Below are 19,688 nucleotides of genomic sequence, written 5' to 3' on the forward strand. Positions count from 1 at the left end.
CTGATATGATTGAATGAGGGACTGCAATTCAGCGATTTTGTGAGAGTAACGCCTAGCCGCTTTAGCCGATTTCCAGACCAAGTTGAAAGTTGATAAAATACCATTACTGATTGCCAATCGTTGTGAGATTGTACATCTCTTCACCTTCTCATTGTTATAGAGATTTGGGAAAAGATGTTGAAGTGGAGTGAGCCCGAACCAAGGATGTGACCTGAACCTTATATCTGATATTTCTCCAAATGAAACCCTCATGACAGTGCCTAACTTAGAACCCATATTACTAAGGTTGGAGGCTAAAGAGTTAATATGACGCCATACATCAGACCGAGAGATCCTGAAAAGATCGTCCAAAGAATTGAACGAGACATTGTGCACATATTTGACGGCCTCACACCATTGATTTTCTGATTCTGTTAAGGCCCTCTATTTCCATTTTGCAAGTAAGGACATGTTTAATGTTTTCAGACAGTTCACACCTAACCCACCTTTATTTTTTGGCTTAAGAATTTTCTCCCAACGAACCCAGCTGTTTTTGTTGTTGGATAACCCGTCACCCCATAAAAATTTCCTTCTAATACCGTCCAAAGACTTGATAACTTTGGTTGGAGCCTCGAACATAGCGAGGAAGTACAACGGAAGGCTAGTTAGCACAGATTTGACGAGTGTCAGGCGGCCACCAAAAGACAGGGTTTTAGCTTTCCAATTATTAGGCTTGTTTTTGAACTTTTGTATTACAAGTTCCCAATTTTTTTTTGCCTCCAAGTGGTAAAAACCAAGGTGTTTGATGGGAAAAAACTCTCTTTTGCAGCCTATAATGTTGGCAAAATGAAGACTTTCATCACTTGGAACCCCCACGCCAGCTAGGCTGCTTTTGTGAAGATTAATCTTCAGACCCGGCATGAGATAAAAGATTCTAAGCAGCCGTTTTAGGTTCAGAAGATTCTCCAAGTTCCACTCTCCCATAAACATAACATCATCGGTATACATCATGTGAGAGATCGATGGACCACTATTGGGTATGACGATGCCTTTGAAAATACCATTTTCCACCGCCAAGTTGATGAGCGTGGATATGCCCTCCATGGAAATGATGAAGAGGAATGGGGAGAGAGGATCGCTTTGTTTAACATCTCTCTCCATTGCAAATTCTTCAGTGGGGGACCCATTGACAAGGACCGAAGTTCTAGCTAAACGAAAATAACCTTTGACCCAATCCCTCCATGTGATAGAAAAACCCATCTTCATGATAACCGAGTCGAGGTAACGCCAATTAACAGAATCAAAGGCGTTAGCAAAATCGACTTTAAAAATCATCATGCTCTTTTTTTCTTTTGCCGCCCAAGAGTGTATGACATTAAGTAGAATATGACCGTTGAGAATATTTCTCCCCGAGACATAAGCAGTTTGTTCAAGACCAATCTGTTTAGGAACCACCTTCTGAATTCTAACAGCCAATAATTTTCGGCATGCAACCAATCAGACTGATTAGTCGATAGTCATCAAGAGAGACGAGGCTTGAAGATTTTGGGATAAGAATAATAAAAGCAGGGTTGCAACCTTTAGTAAAATTCTTTCTTCTTTCAATTTTTTTTTGCGAATGCAGTAAAATCACGCCCAATAATATTCCATAATTTTCTAAAGAAATTAAACGAAAGACCGTCGGGGCCCGGGGCTTTATCACCAGCGCAACTCCACACCGTGGACTTGATTTCCTCAATTGAAAATGGGGAATCTAGCAACTCAGCTTCAGTGTTAGAAATAATGTACCTCGTATTCATAGAGAATTCAGGCCGAACGGGCACAGGGTCGCTGAATTTATTAGAGAAGAAATAAAAAAAAAACAGCTTTGACGGTACACGAATCCCTGCGCATTGTCGTACGCCATTTAAAAAATCGCCACCGTCCACTCTGCACAAGACAAAAACCTAGTTTTACGTCGTGCATCTTCCTTTTGTTGGGAAAATTATGCATTCAAAATCACCAACAATTCGTAAGAATAGTCAGCGACTCATACGAAAACGACGCTAAAAGTTTTGCCATTATGTAGCGGACTCTTAGAAAATAATCGTTTACCAGTTGGTTGTAAGCGGCCTCACAATCTCTTTGTAACGGAGCACGTCTGGTTAATGGTTTAGACGTCTGGTTAATGGTTTAGACGTTTCAGACATTTCGCATGATCGATTAAAAGATGCATTTCCGCTAGAGCCGCTTCAATAGTGAAATCTTCTTTAGCATTTCGATTAGGTGAAGAAAGTTAGGTGGGACATCCATGATAAAAGAACATGGATGAGGATGAAATTTGGATGAGATATAAAAATGGTTTGATATGGTCGGAATTATTGTGTGAAATATGGTTGTATGGAATTTATATTGTTTTATATTATAAAAAGTTAAGTTATTTTATTCAACCCCCCCCCCCCTCAAGATACCAACGTGGACCCCGACACCATTTCACAACCGATGACCTTAGTAGTTACACTCTTCCCTCTTAAAAAACTAATTACCTTCACGATTTTTAAATTACCATAACTTTTTCATACTTTAATATATTTTTTTTTAAAACATTGAATGATAAAAATGAGCATTTTATTTTTTTTTAATTTGAATATATGTTATTGTTATAGTTTTTATAATTAAAAATTGATGTGTTGTGTAATTAACAATGTCTAAGGGTGAACAATATAACTGAATAGTTAATCGAAACCAAATAGAAAATAGACGAAATCGAACCGAAATCAACCGAAAACTGAATTAACTGAAAACCAATTAACCGAAAACCGAATTAACCAAGAACCAGTTATCGATTTTTTGTACCCGCGTTTAACAAAAATTAACTCAACCAAATCATTCATATTTTCATATATTTCTAACTTTTATACATCCAGCTCATGTATTTCATATTTTATAATTTAATTTCATGTGTTTCTAAGCAAAAGTTTTAGCCTAAGTTTGGTTTTAGCTATTAACCAAACTAAAAGCTGTCATTCTAACCAAATAAACGAACTGATTAATCGAAACTGGTTGGTTATTAAAATAGACTAACCGTTGACTTCCGTTTCAACTTTAGTTGAGAATAATAACCGAACCAACCAAACCATAAATACCCTGATAATGTCTGTGTTTATCGCCACATTAAACGGAGACCCTTCTAGTTTTGTAGAACAAACAACGTTTTCAGGGTTTGTAATTCTTATGCATAATTTTATTTTTTAAGATTTACAAGTCTTGTTTTTCCAATATACAAAGAACTGAAATAGCAAGTGTAAATAGAGAAAAGCATTATATCTTATCCATCAATCTAAAACACATTGATTACACGTATTGAAATTTGTATAATAAGACAGGGTCGAAAATTCATTTTGTGAATAATAATGAAAAGTTTGCATATTGTGTTAGGTGATCAATGGGCTGGGCTAGAAATTCATATCATCTCGTCTTTGTTTCAGGGCATCCCTAGCTTCTTTGCTCTTCCGAATTTCGGCCCTTTATTGTTGGAATACGTTGAATGTATCTAACTTGGATGCAATGTTATCCAACTGATCGCTGTATACTCCCCTACGTGAGCCCGAACTCCCAACTGAAGGCGATGCCGTACCGTACCCGATCTTGATTTTTGAGCGCGCCTTTTTGCGGCATCTCTTCCGTATTCAGGCCGGTTTGGCGAATCATCCAAAAAGTCCTCCAACTCTTTTTGATGGGTTTGGATGCGGAAGGACCATCGTTGGGTGGTTGAGTTTCGGAGACGGTTTCGGTTTGGGAAAGGTTGATGGAGGTTGGTGAAAGGTTGATGGGCGTTTGTGGAATCGGGCTAGGTATAGAATCGTCGGTGTGTGGGAAGTTAGTATACAAATGATTCGAGAGATACGATGCATAACCCACCACATCGGGCATAGAGGAGTGTATTAAAAATGGACGAGGCATTGGACGATTGGGTGGTGGGCTAGGATTTTCTTGGAATACCCACGGGTTGTTCGGGTCATAACCACGATTATGAGGATGCATTTTTCGTTTTGTAGAATGAGAATAGAGATGATTATAGAAGATGTGGAGTGTATTGTGGTTGAATGTGGTAAAAAAAGGAATAGAAGTGTGAGTTTTATAGTGAAAAAATAATTTTTTTTAACATAGCCGTTGGCCAACGGTTAGCCCAACAGCTAGCCCAACGGCTAGTTTGGTTTGACCATTGAGAGCCCGCCATATCATATTGATAGACCCGCCCCACGCCCGGCTTTAAACTCCAGCCCCTTGGGCCAAACCCAAACCCAAGCCCACCCGGGGTGGTGGCTTGGGCGTTTTCAGCCAACCCACGCCCCAACTCCCGCCCATAACCCACAGTCGAAGTGGCAGAATTATCCTATATATTAATAATACAACCTTATGAATAGTACTTTTTTTATTAAGTTGGATAATTCTTGTGTCAACCGGCACCGGTATCGAAGATACTGTACGCCCCGGTTCGGTATCATTAGTGCATTTTATATTATAATAATTTTTAAATTTGTACCACGGGTCGGGATAAACTTTGTGTCTACTGGTATCGAAAATACCGGTACGCTCTGGTTTGGTATCTGTACATGAAGGTAAAAACCGTCACCAGCCTGGTATAGAAAACGTCGAAAGTAGGTACCGAATTGATATTGAAAATCTTTTAGTTTGAAAAATTCGGTACTGCTACCCGGTAACATTTGCTCATCCCTGATCACGGGCACCGTACGAACAACAACGGTATCGTACAACTTTTTTGTTGATTTTCTTCAACTTTTAATGATTTTTTTTAATTTATAGTACATAGCAATTTTGTTTTCCGTTCCTAGACATAAAAGTTTGGGCTGTCAAATCGTGTCTTATCGAGTTTAACAGGTCTCTAACGATGCGTGTAACACAAGTATTAAACACGAATACAACTCGTTTAACTATTTTATATCTCATATTTATAACACAGTTTTACGTTTAATGTACCAAGAAGAAGAAATGATAGATCCTAACCTCATAGTTATATTTATTTTTAAAAAGTAAAAAAATCACGATGTGTACTTTTTTAGTAAATAAGTCTAATCGTGTCTTATACAGATATCTATTAAGTTTATTTTTTTTCAATAAAAGTAGCTTAGTTGTCACAATTGAATATTTTAGATTCACATAAGTTCAGAGGCGTACCCACCCTAAATCAAGGGTGGGCGGGCGCACCCCATAAAAAAAATATTTTTTAGTGTTATTTCTAGCTGGAAATTCCGACCGCACCCCTTGAAATTTTTCACCCGCACCCCTTGAAAATCTTTCAACCGCCCCACTTAGAAAAAAAATAATTATTAACCACTTATTCACTTAATTATTTAATCCAATCAAAGCCAATCTGCAATCAATTTTTATTAACACAAGCTCAAATCCAACCTAAAGAAATTTGAACTAAATAAAATAACCAAAACCCATCCACCTATTCCATTTCCAAATCCCGCCCCTAAAAAAACTCCCAGCGACTTGACGCCACTGCTGACGACCTGGTGGCTTTTTTTACCGGAAAAACCAAAATTCTGGTTGGACCGACCCATATTACGTCAGAATTCCAATATAGAACTAGTATGGTTTATTTATTTATTTATTTTGTTTTATGTGATGATTAGGAGAAAATATAGATGTGTAAGGGTTTAATCTTTTTATATTTTTTTGATTTTTTTGTTGTTCTAGACTTGTAGTTAAATGATTTTGTTGTTTTATTTATAGCTTTGTTTGTTTAAATGATTAGTTACAAGTAATCAACCTTTAATATTAGGGCTTGAATGTTTAAAAATATAATTGAAAGTTACGGGCTATGGTTGAACATGATTGTTTATTTTGTTTAACTGTTTAGTGTTGTTTTATGAATTTATGGAGCAAATTATATGTGTTAGGAACAATGAGTAATAATGTAATGAACTTATGGCGTGTTTCGTATCTTTAGATGATATTTTGGATATATTTCAAAAAAAAAAAAAAAAACCTGTAGGGCACAATTTTAATTACGTTTGTAATTTGTAATAACGTTTGATGTGTTTTTGATGATTTCTAAATTTTAGTTTGATGTTCGTTTGTCTTACATGATCCGACCCGACCCGCTATAAACCGATATTTTTATACAGTTAGGGGCCTAAAATCTTTGAAAATATTCCGCACCCCAAGAAAAAATTCATGGATCCGCCACTGCATAACTTATAAATATTTTCTATTAGATTTTCACTAACAATATATTAGGATACCCTTTTCTAGACTAATTTTAGAGTAATGATACATCTTTTTATACTTTAACCTTAAACACATCAAAAATTCATGACAGAAATGTGTCTCGCAACTTAAAACATGTGTCTATCTCATCTTTTAAGCTAGTTATAATTTAATTGATTATGGGTTTATTGGTCGGCTCGGTTTAAGAAAACGACATAAAATTAATTTGTAAAAAGATATTAAAACAAAAAACAATCTAAAAAACTAGAGAACATTACAACAAGGGTTGTTTGGTTAGCTTAAATTTAATTGAATTAGAATGTGAATTACATTCCTAATTTGTTTATTTCGTATAATTTGTTAGATATAGAATACAAGTTCAATTGATAACAAGTTTGGTAGTATGTTTAATGAATTCTTTTAGATTTTTTTAAGTAATATAGAATACAAGTTCAATTGATAACAAGTTTGGTCGTATGTTTAATGAATTCTTTTAGATTTTTTTAAGTAAATATCTTCAACATTCCTTGATGATAAGATTAACCAAAGGATTAGAAACCTCCACTCCTGGTCATTAGTACCATAATGTACTTATTGATGTCGCAACCACCGTCACTACAACTACTGATGTTGCTGCGACCAAAACACCACAACCTCCATCAATGTAAACAGGGTCCGTTCTGAGAATTCAGGTGCCCTGTCCGAGCCCAGAAAAACGTGCCCCTAGGCCTTAACAAAGACTAACAATCTGTCAATTAACAAAGTCTTAAGAAGTCTAATTCAATCAACAAAACCCCCAATTTCTAACAAAGTTTATAAGTTCTAACAATTAACATTTACCTAATTCTAACAAATAATATCCAAACAATGATTAGTGATCTCTTCATAGCCGTAGAGCCTTGCAAGTCACCGAGTCGAAGTTGCATGAAAGAAAATAAGAAATAAGAGTAATACACCGTTAAGTTTGTGTAATTGTGATCTGTGATGACGGTGGCATGATTGTGTTGAGACGATGGCTTGGCTTTGGTACCAAGTAAAACACCGTTAACTTTGTGTAATTGTGATATGTGATTTGTATTGAAATGTTGTGTGAAATGAGGTTACAAGGGATGTGTATTTGTAGAACCCATATTTACATAATATTAACTCTGTAATTTACTTAATGAAACTCTAATAATCCATAGTTACTTTCTTGTCTAATAATTATAGTCTTTATTTTTTTCTTAAGAATTGGAATCTAATAAAGAAAATGAAATTTGAAGAAGGTAGATTTGGATTTAGTATTTGTTTAAGGAGTTAGAAATTTATGGGTTTAGTCTTAGTCGACGAAACAACAATATTTGGTTTGTAGTTAATAAAAACTTAGAATGAAGTGGCGGTAGTGGTGATGGCCCGGTGGGAGTAGGGGTAGTGATGGCAGCAACGACAATAAAAACGACAACGGAGGTAGTTACGATAACAATGGTGGCTTTAGTGGTGTTGGTGAGAAAGAGGACAATTCCAATTCTTTTAGCTAAATATCTTTCATGTTTGGAAATTTCTTTACTATTTCAATTCCCATTTTATTTAATTGTTGAACCTAACACGTTAACCCCTTTAAATTAAAATTCCATTCCAATACAAGAACAAATTGTAAGCCAAAAGGGTATGAAATACACTTCAAATTTCAATTTCATTGAATTCCAAAAAAAAAAAAAAAAAAACAAAAAAAAACAAATATGTTTCTACAAGATAAAAAGGTCACCGTTTTGGGTTACACAAATCTTTGACTGAGAACAGTAGGACTACATATTTCATGTTTTTATGTTGTTTAATCTCACTTTAATTAATTATTTAAACGTGCTAAATTGAGTTGAAAACATATAAATTTTATTTTGAAAGATTCATAATTATCATTTTATTACAACACAACTATGTAGAGAAATATAACTCTATTAAATTTTAAAAAAAAGTATATATAAAGGTAACAAAATATAGAAAAAATAAAATTAAATTCTAAAGGCATTGTCCAAGTATCCCGACTACAACTTGGGCCTTAAAGGGCCGGGTCTCATGCAAGCTTATTAGTTATTATTGGTTCTTCATGCCAATTGAAACGGGTTTGGTTGGGACTAGACTAGACTAAGTTGGGCCTTGGCCCTTTGGATAAAACATGTCTTTCTGTATGCTAAAAACCCTTATGTCTCTTGACATATTTATTTTTAGTAGATCCAAAGTGATATTTAATTTCACAAATTGAGTGTGGCATATATATAAAAGCTCGTATAAAAATCCAAAGTTACCAAGCTCAACTACTGAGTACATTGTTCTTATTTAACACGTGTGAACGTTAAGGATTGCTAACATCTAATATGCTTCAACTTTGGTGCACACATCGTCTTTTATCGCCCTAGCCTGATTGTTCCTTTATTTATGTTCATTGTGATAGGCACATTGAATTCAAATTTCCATGTTGCGAGTTGAGATCTTGGTTACTTGGGCTGTTTTGATCGTCGTGTGCTAACATCGACATCGAAATATGTTCATTTGCATCAAAGAGGCTAGCACCACACAAGTTCTTGTTTTTCCACGACCACACATCAGTCATATAAGTTTTATTGATATAAAAAGTTGGAATGATATATATAAGGTCAAGCCCATGGAGTTACAAATCTGGGTTACAGTATGCTAAATTCCTACACATTCAAATTTCAACACCATATGTATACCCATAATAGATATTAAAACTAATAAAAGTGGGTTTACCTTTACGGAAGGAACAACCTTTGGTAAAAGCATTGAACTTTAATGTAGTAACTAGATGATAATCTTGTATGTAAAATAAACTATAACGTGCATTTCTCAAGTATGTAAATGAGTCTTGTGACCTATTTTCCACTAGAATGTTTTAAATTACTGGTCCATTTTCAAAGTATGGTGTTACATAACTCGAGTCAATTTTATTTCATTTTCTCATTTGGTCGTATGTTAATTTAATTATACTAAAATGATTCATCCAATATTTGTACACAACTTTACATTTAAAAAGTTATAAAAAATGAAAGTGGGTGTAAACCCACGTTGTTACCAAAACAAGTTTATAAAGAAAATAATAAAAATGTAGCTGATAATAAACAAGATTCAACGGTGCATTTAAATTCTACACAAAACTTTATCTATCTTCCCATATATATATATATATATATATATATATATATATATATATATATATATAGTGGAGAGTTCAAATGAGAAGAAATTTTTTGTAAGAAGAAAAAAGAACAAATTTCAACCAATAAGAATGCTTTATTTTACTTCATTTAATATAAGTATTTAATGTTACTATAAGGGTACATTGGTAAATCTACATAGGTCATTAATTTGTAGTCTTCCTCTTTAATAGCTAATACATTAAATTTTTTGTAACTTATCTTTTTTTGGGTAAAGGGTTACCCCGGTTAATTTTATTACCACCAAACCAAATAAAACCAAGTGAAGGCAAGAAATCACCTCCAGTTCTTAAGTATGACATGCCATACAAGAGTTACACAAGTGACACACACTATAAACACACTATCAGTACAAACTCGAGTTTTTCAACTCTAAACCACTAACACAAACAACTAATCAGCCGCAATCATCATCCGCAACAAGCAACCCTCGCGGTAAGCTCCACTCCTGCAAGACATGCTCCGTGTGGATAGAATACCGAAACCTCATAGTGTGTAGCTTCATTCGGACCGTAAACAAAACGACCTCAATAAGCTGTTCTTTCGTTCTCCTTTTCGGAGTGAATAATCTTCTATTCCGTTCTTCCCAAACAAAGTAGACTGTTGCACCGACAACCAGCTTCGCAATGACATTTGCCGCCTTTTTTGAGTTAGCTATACTCAATAGATATTCAAAGATATCATTCCAAGAATTCTGAATAGTGCCCATGCCAGCTTTTTCCCGAACCCCATACCAAATCTTCTTGGCTTCATCACATTCAAAAAACAAGTGCTCATGCGAGTCAGGCCCTCTTGAACACAACGAGCAACATAATAGGTTAAGATTCATATTGCCCGAGTTCCATCGACTCATGACATCATGGGTTTTCAACTTTCGAAGAACAAGCAACCATAAGAGAAAAGAGTGGCGAGGTATAGCTTGCGGAAACCATACTATACTTGCCCATTGAACCTCATTATGCGAGTGCCTCACATCATTCCACGCTGTTGACGTACTAAAATCAGTTTTTTGTCCGCCATTTGTACACCAAACCAACCTGTCATGATCGTTTGCATTTAATTCCGGAACCTGCATATCACGTAAACCCGGAAAACGATTAACCCAAGCTTCCGGCCACACCCATTCGCCGTTAACACAAACATCAGCTACATAAGAGCTCATACGAAAACCCGCATTAGCAATGGTTCTAGGAGAAATAAAACTACCAAGCGGACACATTGCATCCCATTTATCAAACCAAGCACATGTGTTCGCCCCATCCCCAAGTTTCACCCATATATTATTTCGTATACTTTGTCTTAGCCCTAGCATCTTTCGCCAACTCCAGGTTATGTTATTTTTTGCTGGAACCTCCCAAAAATTTCTCTCTCGAATACGGTATGCATGAATCCACTTGACCCATAGCGATTCCCGGTTCGTAAGCAGACTCCAAATATGCGCGACCATTAGAGCTTTATTCATGTCCCCAATCCTACGGATGCCCAACCCCCCTTTTGTTCTTGGCAAACAAACTATTTTCCAATTAACCTTCGCTTTACCTTTAATGCCATTTCCTTGAGCCCAAAGGAACCTCCGCATACGATCCTCCAAATCATTGATGATACGTTTAGGGAGAATGAAAACCGAAGCCCAGTACACATGCAACGAAGATAGAACCGATCGAATAAGCTGTAATCTGCCCGCAAAAGATAAACTCTTATTTTTCCAATCGGTAATTCTAGCTTCCATTCGATCCACCAAAACTTTACAATCTTTGTAATAGAGGCGAGATGAGATCAGCGGAACACCAAGATACTTCACTGGAAGAACCCCTTCCTCAAAAGGCATAATAGCTAGAATTCTAGCTTTCACCGAGCTAGGCACGTTACCGAAAAAAACTGTACTCTTTAGCAAACTAGGGACAAGACCAGACATATTCTTGAATTTATCCAGCGAGTCCATAATCACCCTAGCCGATTTCGGGTCCCCACGAGCAAACAAAAATAGATCATCCGCAAAACAGAGATTAATAATTCTTTGCTTTTCACATTTAGCATGAAACCTAAAATCCAATGATTCCATAACCTGCTTTTGAAGAACCAATGTTAGAACCTCCATTACCAACGTAAAAAGATAAGGCGACATAGGGTCACCTTGACGCAGACCGCGTTTTCCTTTAAAATACCCGTGCATATTTCCATTAATCGCTATAGAAAACGATGTGGAAGAGACACACGCCATAACCCATGTCACCATTTTCGGATGAAACCCAAACCCCACTAACGCTTCTTCTAAGAATTTCCATTCAACTGTATCATAAGCCTTTTGGATATCCACCTTAAACGCACATCTAGGAGGACCTATGTTGCGATGATAATTATGCATAAGCTCCTGAGTCAACAGGATATTATCAGAAATTCTTCTACTCGGAACGAAAGCCGATTGGTTTATGCTCACAATATCCCCCAATCCTTCCTTAATTCGGTTAGAGATGATCTTACTGATGCACTTATAAAGAGTATTGCAGCACGAAATAGGTCTAAAATCAGTTACTAGAGCTGGAGTTGGTACCTTCGGAATTAATGATAGCACAGTATGGTTTAGCTGCTGAAGAAGCCTACCATTATTAAAAAACTCCCTAACCGCTTTGCACACCTCCTCACCAAGAATATGCCAAGACTTTTTGAAAAAGACAGACGTATAACCATCCGGGCCTGGCGCTTTGTTTCCCGCAATAGAGAACATCACATTCTTAATTTCCTCATCAGTCACATTACGAACCATAGAGTCAGCAGTTTCCACCGAAAGCTTTTGATGAAATAAATCTGGAGACGGCTGAACCGTTGTATCAGCTGTAGTACCGAAGAACTCCATATAATGATCTACAAAAACTTGTGGCACTTCACTACCTTCAAAAAATTGCCCCGCAGCGTTGCGAATTGTTGAAATCCGACTTCTATGATTCTTAGCTTTGACAACATTATGAAAGTACCTTGTGTTAGAGTCTCCCAAAGATAGCCAGTCAACCTTCGATTTCTGTTGCAAAAAGGATGCTTCATCCCGAACAGCTTCCTTATACATCTGTAGAACCTTTTCATGATTCAACAACAGCTCATCATTACCCGGGTTTGTTACCAACTCCATCTGGCACTCCTCCAGCCGCTTTCTTAGCTTTACCACATTCTCGTGTAGATTGCCTTGGCTATAAAGAACTTTCCTTAACGGACTCTTTAAAAGCTTAAGCTTCGACACCACTCTAAACATGGTATGCCCCTCACATTCCGTATCCCAAGCTCGTTTAACATCTTCAAGAAAGCCCTTTTTATCAGCAATTAAATTAACAAATTTAAAAGGTTTCGCTTTGTCTCGTTGCACATTAGGGAGAGTAAGAACACATGGAGTATGATCCGAGATTCTAAAAGGCAAGAATCTGGCCCCCGAATTCGGAAAAACATCCGTAAAATGCACATTCACTAACACACGATCAAGTTTCCGAAAGATTGTATTACCATTCCTCTGTTTGTTCGTCCACGTATAGTAAAAACCAGAGCTATTAATGTCGAACACATCAATTTCGTTTACACAGTCTTTGAATTCCCTTGTCCCAATATTTGTCATAGAAGAGCCCGTATAAGTATCATCAAAGGCTAGAGTGGCGTTAAAATCACCCATTAACACCCAAGGCTTACTTCGCATAAAAGCATGATGGCCACATAAATCATACCATAACTTACGCCTCTCTTTGTAGTGATTTTCCGCATACACAAACGAGCAAAAAACGATTTCTTATCTAGCTTAAAAATAATCTGCGTGTGAATCACCTGATTTGTTTGAGCAAGAATCATAACATCCACTTTGTGATCATCCCACCCAACCATAATTCGGGTACCACCCAAGCAACTACCAGCATTAGAAAACCATTGCCAATTATTACATACCTTCCTACAAACATCTGAAACGTTTGAAATATCCACATGAGTCTCCATAATCGCACAAACTTGAAGATGATTATCATTGATAATCTGCCGAACCTCCTTTTGTTTAAGGGAGTGGTTCAGACCCCTTATATTCCAAGCACCGATGCTAACCATTGGAAACCTCTAGACCGGGTGTGCTTGCACCCTCAGATTTTTTGCCATCCTTTCTTCCATCCATGTACTTAGGAATATCCGAAAGAAGATCATCTATCGAAACCTCATCCGATAGGATGTCATGTTCTTGCCCTTTCTTGCTTTGTTTACTCGGGTCCCCATACTTGGGAGGATTATCTTTAGGAACATCGCCGATATTACTCTCCTCCTCATCCCGCAGCGCATCAAAGGAGTTTGAAACCTGAACCCTGGCCGTAGACGAGGAAGCTCTATCCGCTTGGGGTTTAGCTTGATTTTTAATAACCGGACGGTAAACCATCTTCGGCTTCCTATTATTAATCTGGATACCATTCTGGCCGCCTTTCTTGTTCTTACCTTTAAAATCCCGAAAGCCATCTGCATCCTGCTTAATACCCTCATCAGCCACCTTAATCGGGTTCTTTGGGCAGGTTTTGTCATCATGCCCAAAAACACAACACCCCGCACACCTAATTGGTTCCCAGTCATACTCTATTTTAACTTCAGTCGTCATGAAACCATTACCTTCCAACCCCGGGATCGCAACCTTGACACTCTTTTTAAGATCACAATCAGCGTGAACTTCAATAAGGGCTCTAGCAAAACTGCTCCTACCCCATGATTCAGCACACATAGAAGCCGTATATGAGTCTAACATCTTCGGGTCACCCACTTTCGAAGCTAGCAAACTCAGGCCATCTTCAGTAAAGGCCGGTAAAGGTACATCATGCATCTTCACCCACACTGGAATAGTTTTAATATCTTCTTTAACTAAACTCACCGATGGCGACCATTCATTCAAGATAATAGGGACGTTCCGAATCATCCATGGGCCATCTTCCAATAGTTTTTCCAATCCCTTCTTCGAGTTGAACTTAAAAAAGAAAAATCCCTTCGCATTCATCATTAATCGGTTTAGACCATATTTCGCCCAACTGTTTTTAGCAAAATATTCCACAACAGGAAACGCCAAACGTTTACCCAAGAAGTACCCATATAAAGTGTTAGCGAATCTGTCGTTTACTTGTTTAACCGACTCAACCGGAATAACAACATCCACTCCTTCCATGTTAACATCCATATTCATCTTTCTGAAATTTACTTTCACAGGTTCCTTTTGATTCTGCACAATCTTCGCAAACGAAACAGGTTGCGAGCCATCCACTCCTTCCATGTTAACACCCTTACTAGCCATCGATGAAGATGCTCCAGCAGCAAACACGTTTTCCACAGGTTTAGAAATACTCATCAACCCATCCAAAATCGATGCATTCGATGTAGAATACATACCTCTTCTAGGAAGCAAAGGGTTACCTTCAATATTTCTTACACGTAATCCGATTCCACGAACTGGAGCTGTCCCAGGTGTAGACAATTCCTCGGCCACAGGTTTATTCATGTACTCAGCACCATCTAGGTTTATCGGTTCATTAGTAAAATCCTTAAACGAGTCAGGCGGTTTACCGCGATCATGCAGGACACCATCAGCAGTATCACAAGGCTTGGAACGATCATCCATAACTAATCACGCAACTCTCACTTGAATCCAGAAAAACAGCAAGCATGCACACGTAAAACCAAACCCTAATGCCGCCACCAACAAAAACGAAAACAAAACCCTAAATCCTATAAACCCTAGAATGAAACTTGATCCCTTAATCGATTAAACCTGAGCACCAATCTAGCTAAATTAATCTCAGTTAACCGCAATCAGTGACTACCAGTTTAATAAATCAGGGTTCTTGAATCAAAACTAGAGCGGCGATTACAAGAAAACGAAAATAAACCCTAGTTCTGGATCGATCCCTAGTGCTAACGAGTTCGTTATAGAGTATTGTAAGATCAATCCTCTAATCACAGACTGTTATACACATGATCACGAAGAAAAACTATGGATTCATGAGGAACGAAAATCGCCTATAGGAGAGAGAGAATTAGGGATTTTTCTTTTTTAAGTTCCGTCGTTTGAGTTTTTTGTTGTAACTTATCTTCAAAATATATATTTTTTAAAAAAATAAAATAAAATAATTTAAAGTGTAGGATAAATTAGAAGTTGTGTAGGATAAATTACGAGTTGTGTAAGATAAATTTCAACGTGTAGGATGAATTTCGAAATATGTAGGACAACTTTTTGATGTGTGTAGGCAAAAAAAGTTAGTGTGTGGGATAATAATCTTTATGACTAATTCATTAGTCAAAAATGATAATAAATGAGATAAGTGAAAAACTATTTAATGTTTTACAAAATTACCCTTTGTTCTTTTTCTTCTCAATTGATTTTTCTTCTCAAATGAACCTTCCCCTATATATATATATATATATATATATATATATATATATATATATATATATATATATATATATATATATATATATATATATATATATATATATATATATAACTACTAGGTTAGAACCCCGTGTAGTACACGGGTTAAATAAATATAATTTTATATATTAAATAATAAAAAGTTACATCTTTATGAACCCTGTATATTGTACGGGTTAAATAAATGTAATTTTATATATCAGATAATAAAAAATAGTTATATCTTTAAAAACCATGTGTATTACAAAGATTAAATAAATGTAATTTTGTATACTAAATACTAAAAACGTCGTATCTTTAAAAAACCCGTGTATAATCGGGTTGTATAAATCTACCAAATAATAAAAATATTACATTCTTAAAAACCCCGTATGTTACACGTGTTGAATATATCTAAAAAAAGTTATATCTTTAAAAACCATGTGTATTACACATATTAAATAAATGTAATTTTGTATATTAAATACAAAAAAAAATGTCGTATCTTTAAAAACCCAGTGTATAGTCGGGTTGAAAATCTACCAAATAATAAAAAAATTGTATCATTGAAAACCTCGTGTATTACACGTGTTGAATAAATCTAATTTTACATAGCAAATGATAAAAAGTTATATCTTTAAAAACTTCGTGTATTACACGTGTTATATAAATGTAACTTTGTATAGTAAATAATAATAAAAAGTTATATTTTTAAAAACCCCGCGTTTTACACGAGTTGAATAAATATAATTTTGTATACCAATTAATAAAAAAGTTATTTTTTTAATAAATTAGAATAACATTTAATATTATTTTATTATTTATATATTTGATATAAGATAAGTAGGAAAGAGAGATATTTGTTTTAAAAATTTATTAAATTAACAATTTAGATTTGAGGATAATATTTTATTAAAACATGATAAGATTAATAGATTAGGATAACATTTAATATTATTTTATTATTTATATATTTGATATAAGATAAGTAGGGAAGAGAGATATTTGTTTTAAAAATATATTAAATTAAGAATTTAGATTTGAGGATAATATTTTATTAAAACATGATAAGATTTAATATTAATTTATTATTTATTTATTTAGTTAATATAAGATAAATATAGATTTAAGGATACCCTATGAATGATACGTGTCCAAAATTTGGTTTCTTTTATTATAGTAGATAGATATAAAGCATTTCCCATGTCCATAAATGTAATTTCCCAGCCAATTTTTAAGACGTGATCCCAACAGTCATGCCTTGTTACCCTAATTTTTCATCCCTGCTCCCAAATTTGCCCTCATTCAATGAGGTTTCACTCAATTTTTACGTATCTTGGAGTTAAATATTCAATGATGAAATCAATTCTTTGGTTGGTTATGGCAATTAAATCGTTGATGATTGATGATCATTGAAACTGGGTGGGAGCGATTAAAGGAAACCGATGAATCCCACCGCCACCTTCTTAAACATCATTCGACTTTTCCCTTCCCTCTTCCGGTACAGAAATCCTCCAGGTTAGGGTTTTCTTTATATACCAATTACATCAGTTGATTGATGATTATCTATATAATAACAATCGCCGTGCCCTATCAATCAATCAGCTGCTCATTCACACACATCATCAGTCGCTTTGCAGGGGTGTTCTGAGGTCAATTCGAATCATCTTTTCTTGTATATATTTCTATGTCTATGTATCATCTTCTAATCTCGTTTTGTGTATCGATCGAAAACGAATTTGTTGATTTAGTATGTTATGCTTGATTTTATTTTCATCGTTCCAGTTTGATCTTCGTAATCTCCGTTTTATACACAACTGATTTTGTCGAGATCAGGTGACTTTGATGTGCTGTATCTAGAAATTCATCTCTCTGATGGTAAGAATCGTCTACGCCGTGCACACACTAGACACGACTCGAAGAGTGGAAGGTAATTTTGCTTTTTCTTTACTTCACAATTCATAACTTGCTGATCTGGAAACTGTTTTGCGCTGAATTCTAAATTCGAATGTGAGTTATGTATAGTCATTTTTGTTAATTTGTTATCAGCTTTCATATACTTTACATCTTGTTTATTATTATTATTATTATTTTTTGTGATTTTGGATATGAACAACAATGGATCAGTGATCTAAGTTTTTTTTTCTTTTTTTCCATTTGATTATGCTTGATCTAAAGATGTTTAGACACTATTGTGATCTACCGAGGACAAGTTTTTGGGTTCATGTTATGGTTATAATGTTGTATAATAAGGTTTATAGTTATATACTTTATAGTTTTAATTTTACTATCAATGTTATTTGGGTTTTTAATTTAGGTTAAGGCTATTCAATTTACGAACTCTTATGTTACTGTTTGACTTTTGTTAGGGTTTTGTTGATATTTTTTTACCTACATTGCATCCTTATTTATATATCTTTTTATACTGACATGTACTTAAATTTTATTATCATTGAAGCTGGTTTCTTAGCGTTTCTTGCTCTTCGTTGTTGCTTTGTTGTATCTTCGCTCGCCAGGTTTGTACATATGCTTCATATATGTTCTTCCTGTTCGTAACAGAATCGGAGTCTGAGTTAGTATCAGAATCACACAACCACCTAACTAAAAACATCACCCCACATTAACAGAATCCTATATCTAGTGCTTTGATACCGAATTTTGGTATTAGAAGGACTTTTGAGTTTTTAGTTTCCTATCAAGTTTATTAAAAATAATATATATGCTAAATTTCAGCTTACGACTTCGTTGGTGATTATTGGGAAACCGTTTGAAGCCTAAATATTTACCTTTACCCGTACTTAAGGCTAGTCTTCAAATACAGAAATCATGATTCAATAGTGGTATTTCACGGGTTACGCGGAATTTGAATATCGAGTACTAATTAATTAACGTTATGTTCAAGGGCGTAGCTTTGTGGGGGCGGGAGGGGGCGGCCGACCCCCCGAACTTTTCGCTCAGTAGTGGAGGGTACGTAGTTTTCGTTTAGAAATTTTTGGGTATATACGTTTTTGACCCCCAGTTTTATAGAAATTTTTGGTATATACGTTTTCGACCCCCCGGTCGAAAATCTCAAGCTTCGCCACTGATTATGTTTATGTTGAAGGAGTTGAAATGGCAGATGATCATTGAGAAACGCCTAGATTTGGTACAGTTTAGTCCAACTAGGAATCTTTACACAACACCACATGTGGCAGCAATAGTAAAAGAGACCAGGGAGACCATACATTTTGTATATTTGTGTTTTGTATGTATATGAGAGTAAATTGAAGGCTCAGGGAGCAAACGGAAACTTAGATGAGGTTTGTTTTGGATGTTGATAGTTTTGTTGAATATGAAAATATGTATCCTGGGCAAATGTGGTTCGAGTACTTTGCAATGCTTTTATTACCAAGTTAAACAGCAAGGCATTACTACTTTCGCTTTTAAAGGATGAATTGTTTAGTGTATTTGTTGTAACTTATTTTTCAGTTCAACCGTAAGAAAAGAATATTAAAATCGCCGAATGCAAGATTTCCTAAACTTGTGTATATATATTTGGCTAAAAGGAATGAGCATTCGCGTTACAAATTGTCGCCCCGTAGCAACACACGGGTAAACCCACTATCTTGTATGGCGAAAAAGATAAAAACATATTGACACATATAAAGGCAGAATTATTAAGAATTCTCCATGGATATATTTTTAAAATGGTCGAATCCGTTAAGCTAAAATGGCTGGTTTGACCACGTTAAAAGAAATATATGGTTCTGTTAACGGTTTTGAAAACCGGGTTCTACGGTTCGGTCTACGCTTTGAAACTAAATGTGTAAACCGAACCAACCGAAAAATTAATAAAAAACAGCTTTTTTGTTCTATATAGTTTTAGTAAAAGAAAATAAGTTTTG

At 35.5% G+C, this 19,688-nt stretch overlaps 1 protein-coding gene and 1 long non-coding RNA gene across 3 annotated transcripts; one reads left to right on the plus strand and one right to left on the minus strand.

Moving 5' to 3' along the window:
• Window positions 1-423: 423 nt before the first annotated feature.
• On the minus strand, window positions 424-1,317 carry LOC110874766. Its single transcript, XM_035977102.1, has one exon. It carries the CDS (start codon window positions 1,315-1,317, stop codon window positions 424-426), a length of 894 nt encoding a protein of 297 aa, XP_035832995.1.
• A 15,746-nt stretch (window positions 1,318-17,063) lies between these two features.
• On the plus strand, window positions 17,064-19,159 carry LOC110874765. Of its 2 annotated transcripts, XR_004867662.1 has the most exons (3): window positions 17,064-17,734; window positions 18,263-18,320; window positions 18,538-19,159. It is a non-coding gene; the product is annotated as an uncharacterized LOC110874765 (long non-coding RNA). The 2 variants fall into 2 exon arrangements; XR_004867661.1 differs by having other exon boundaries at window positions 17,064-18,320.
• Window positions 19,160-19,688: the final 529 nt, after the last annotated feature.

This window comes from Helianthus annuus, chromosome 9, assembly GCF_002127325.2.
Source record: "Helianthus annuus cultivar XRQ/B chromosome 9, HanXRQr2.0-SUNRISE, whole genome shotgun sequence".
In the NCBI taxonomy this organism is placed as follows: Eukaryota; Viridiplantae; Streptophyta; class Magnoliopsida; order Asterales; family Asteraceae; genus Helianthus; species Helianthus annuus.

Excerpts from the sequence above, each read along its gene's own strand:
- LOC110874766 (XM_035977102.1), bottom strand. The coding sequence starts at position 1,317 with ATGATGATTTTTAAAGTCGATTTTGCTAACGCCTTTGATTCTGTTAAT.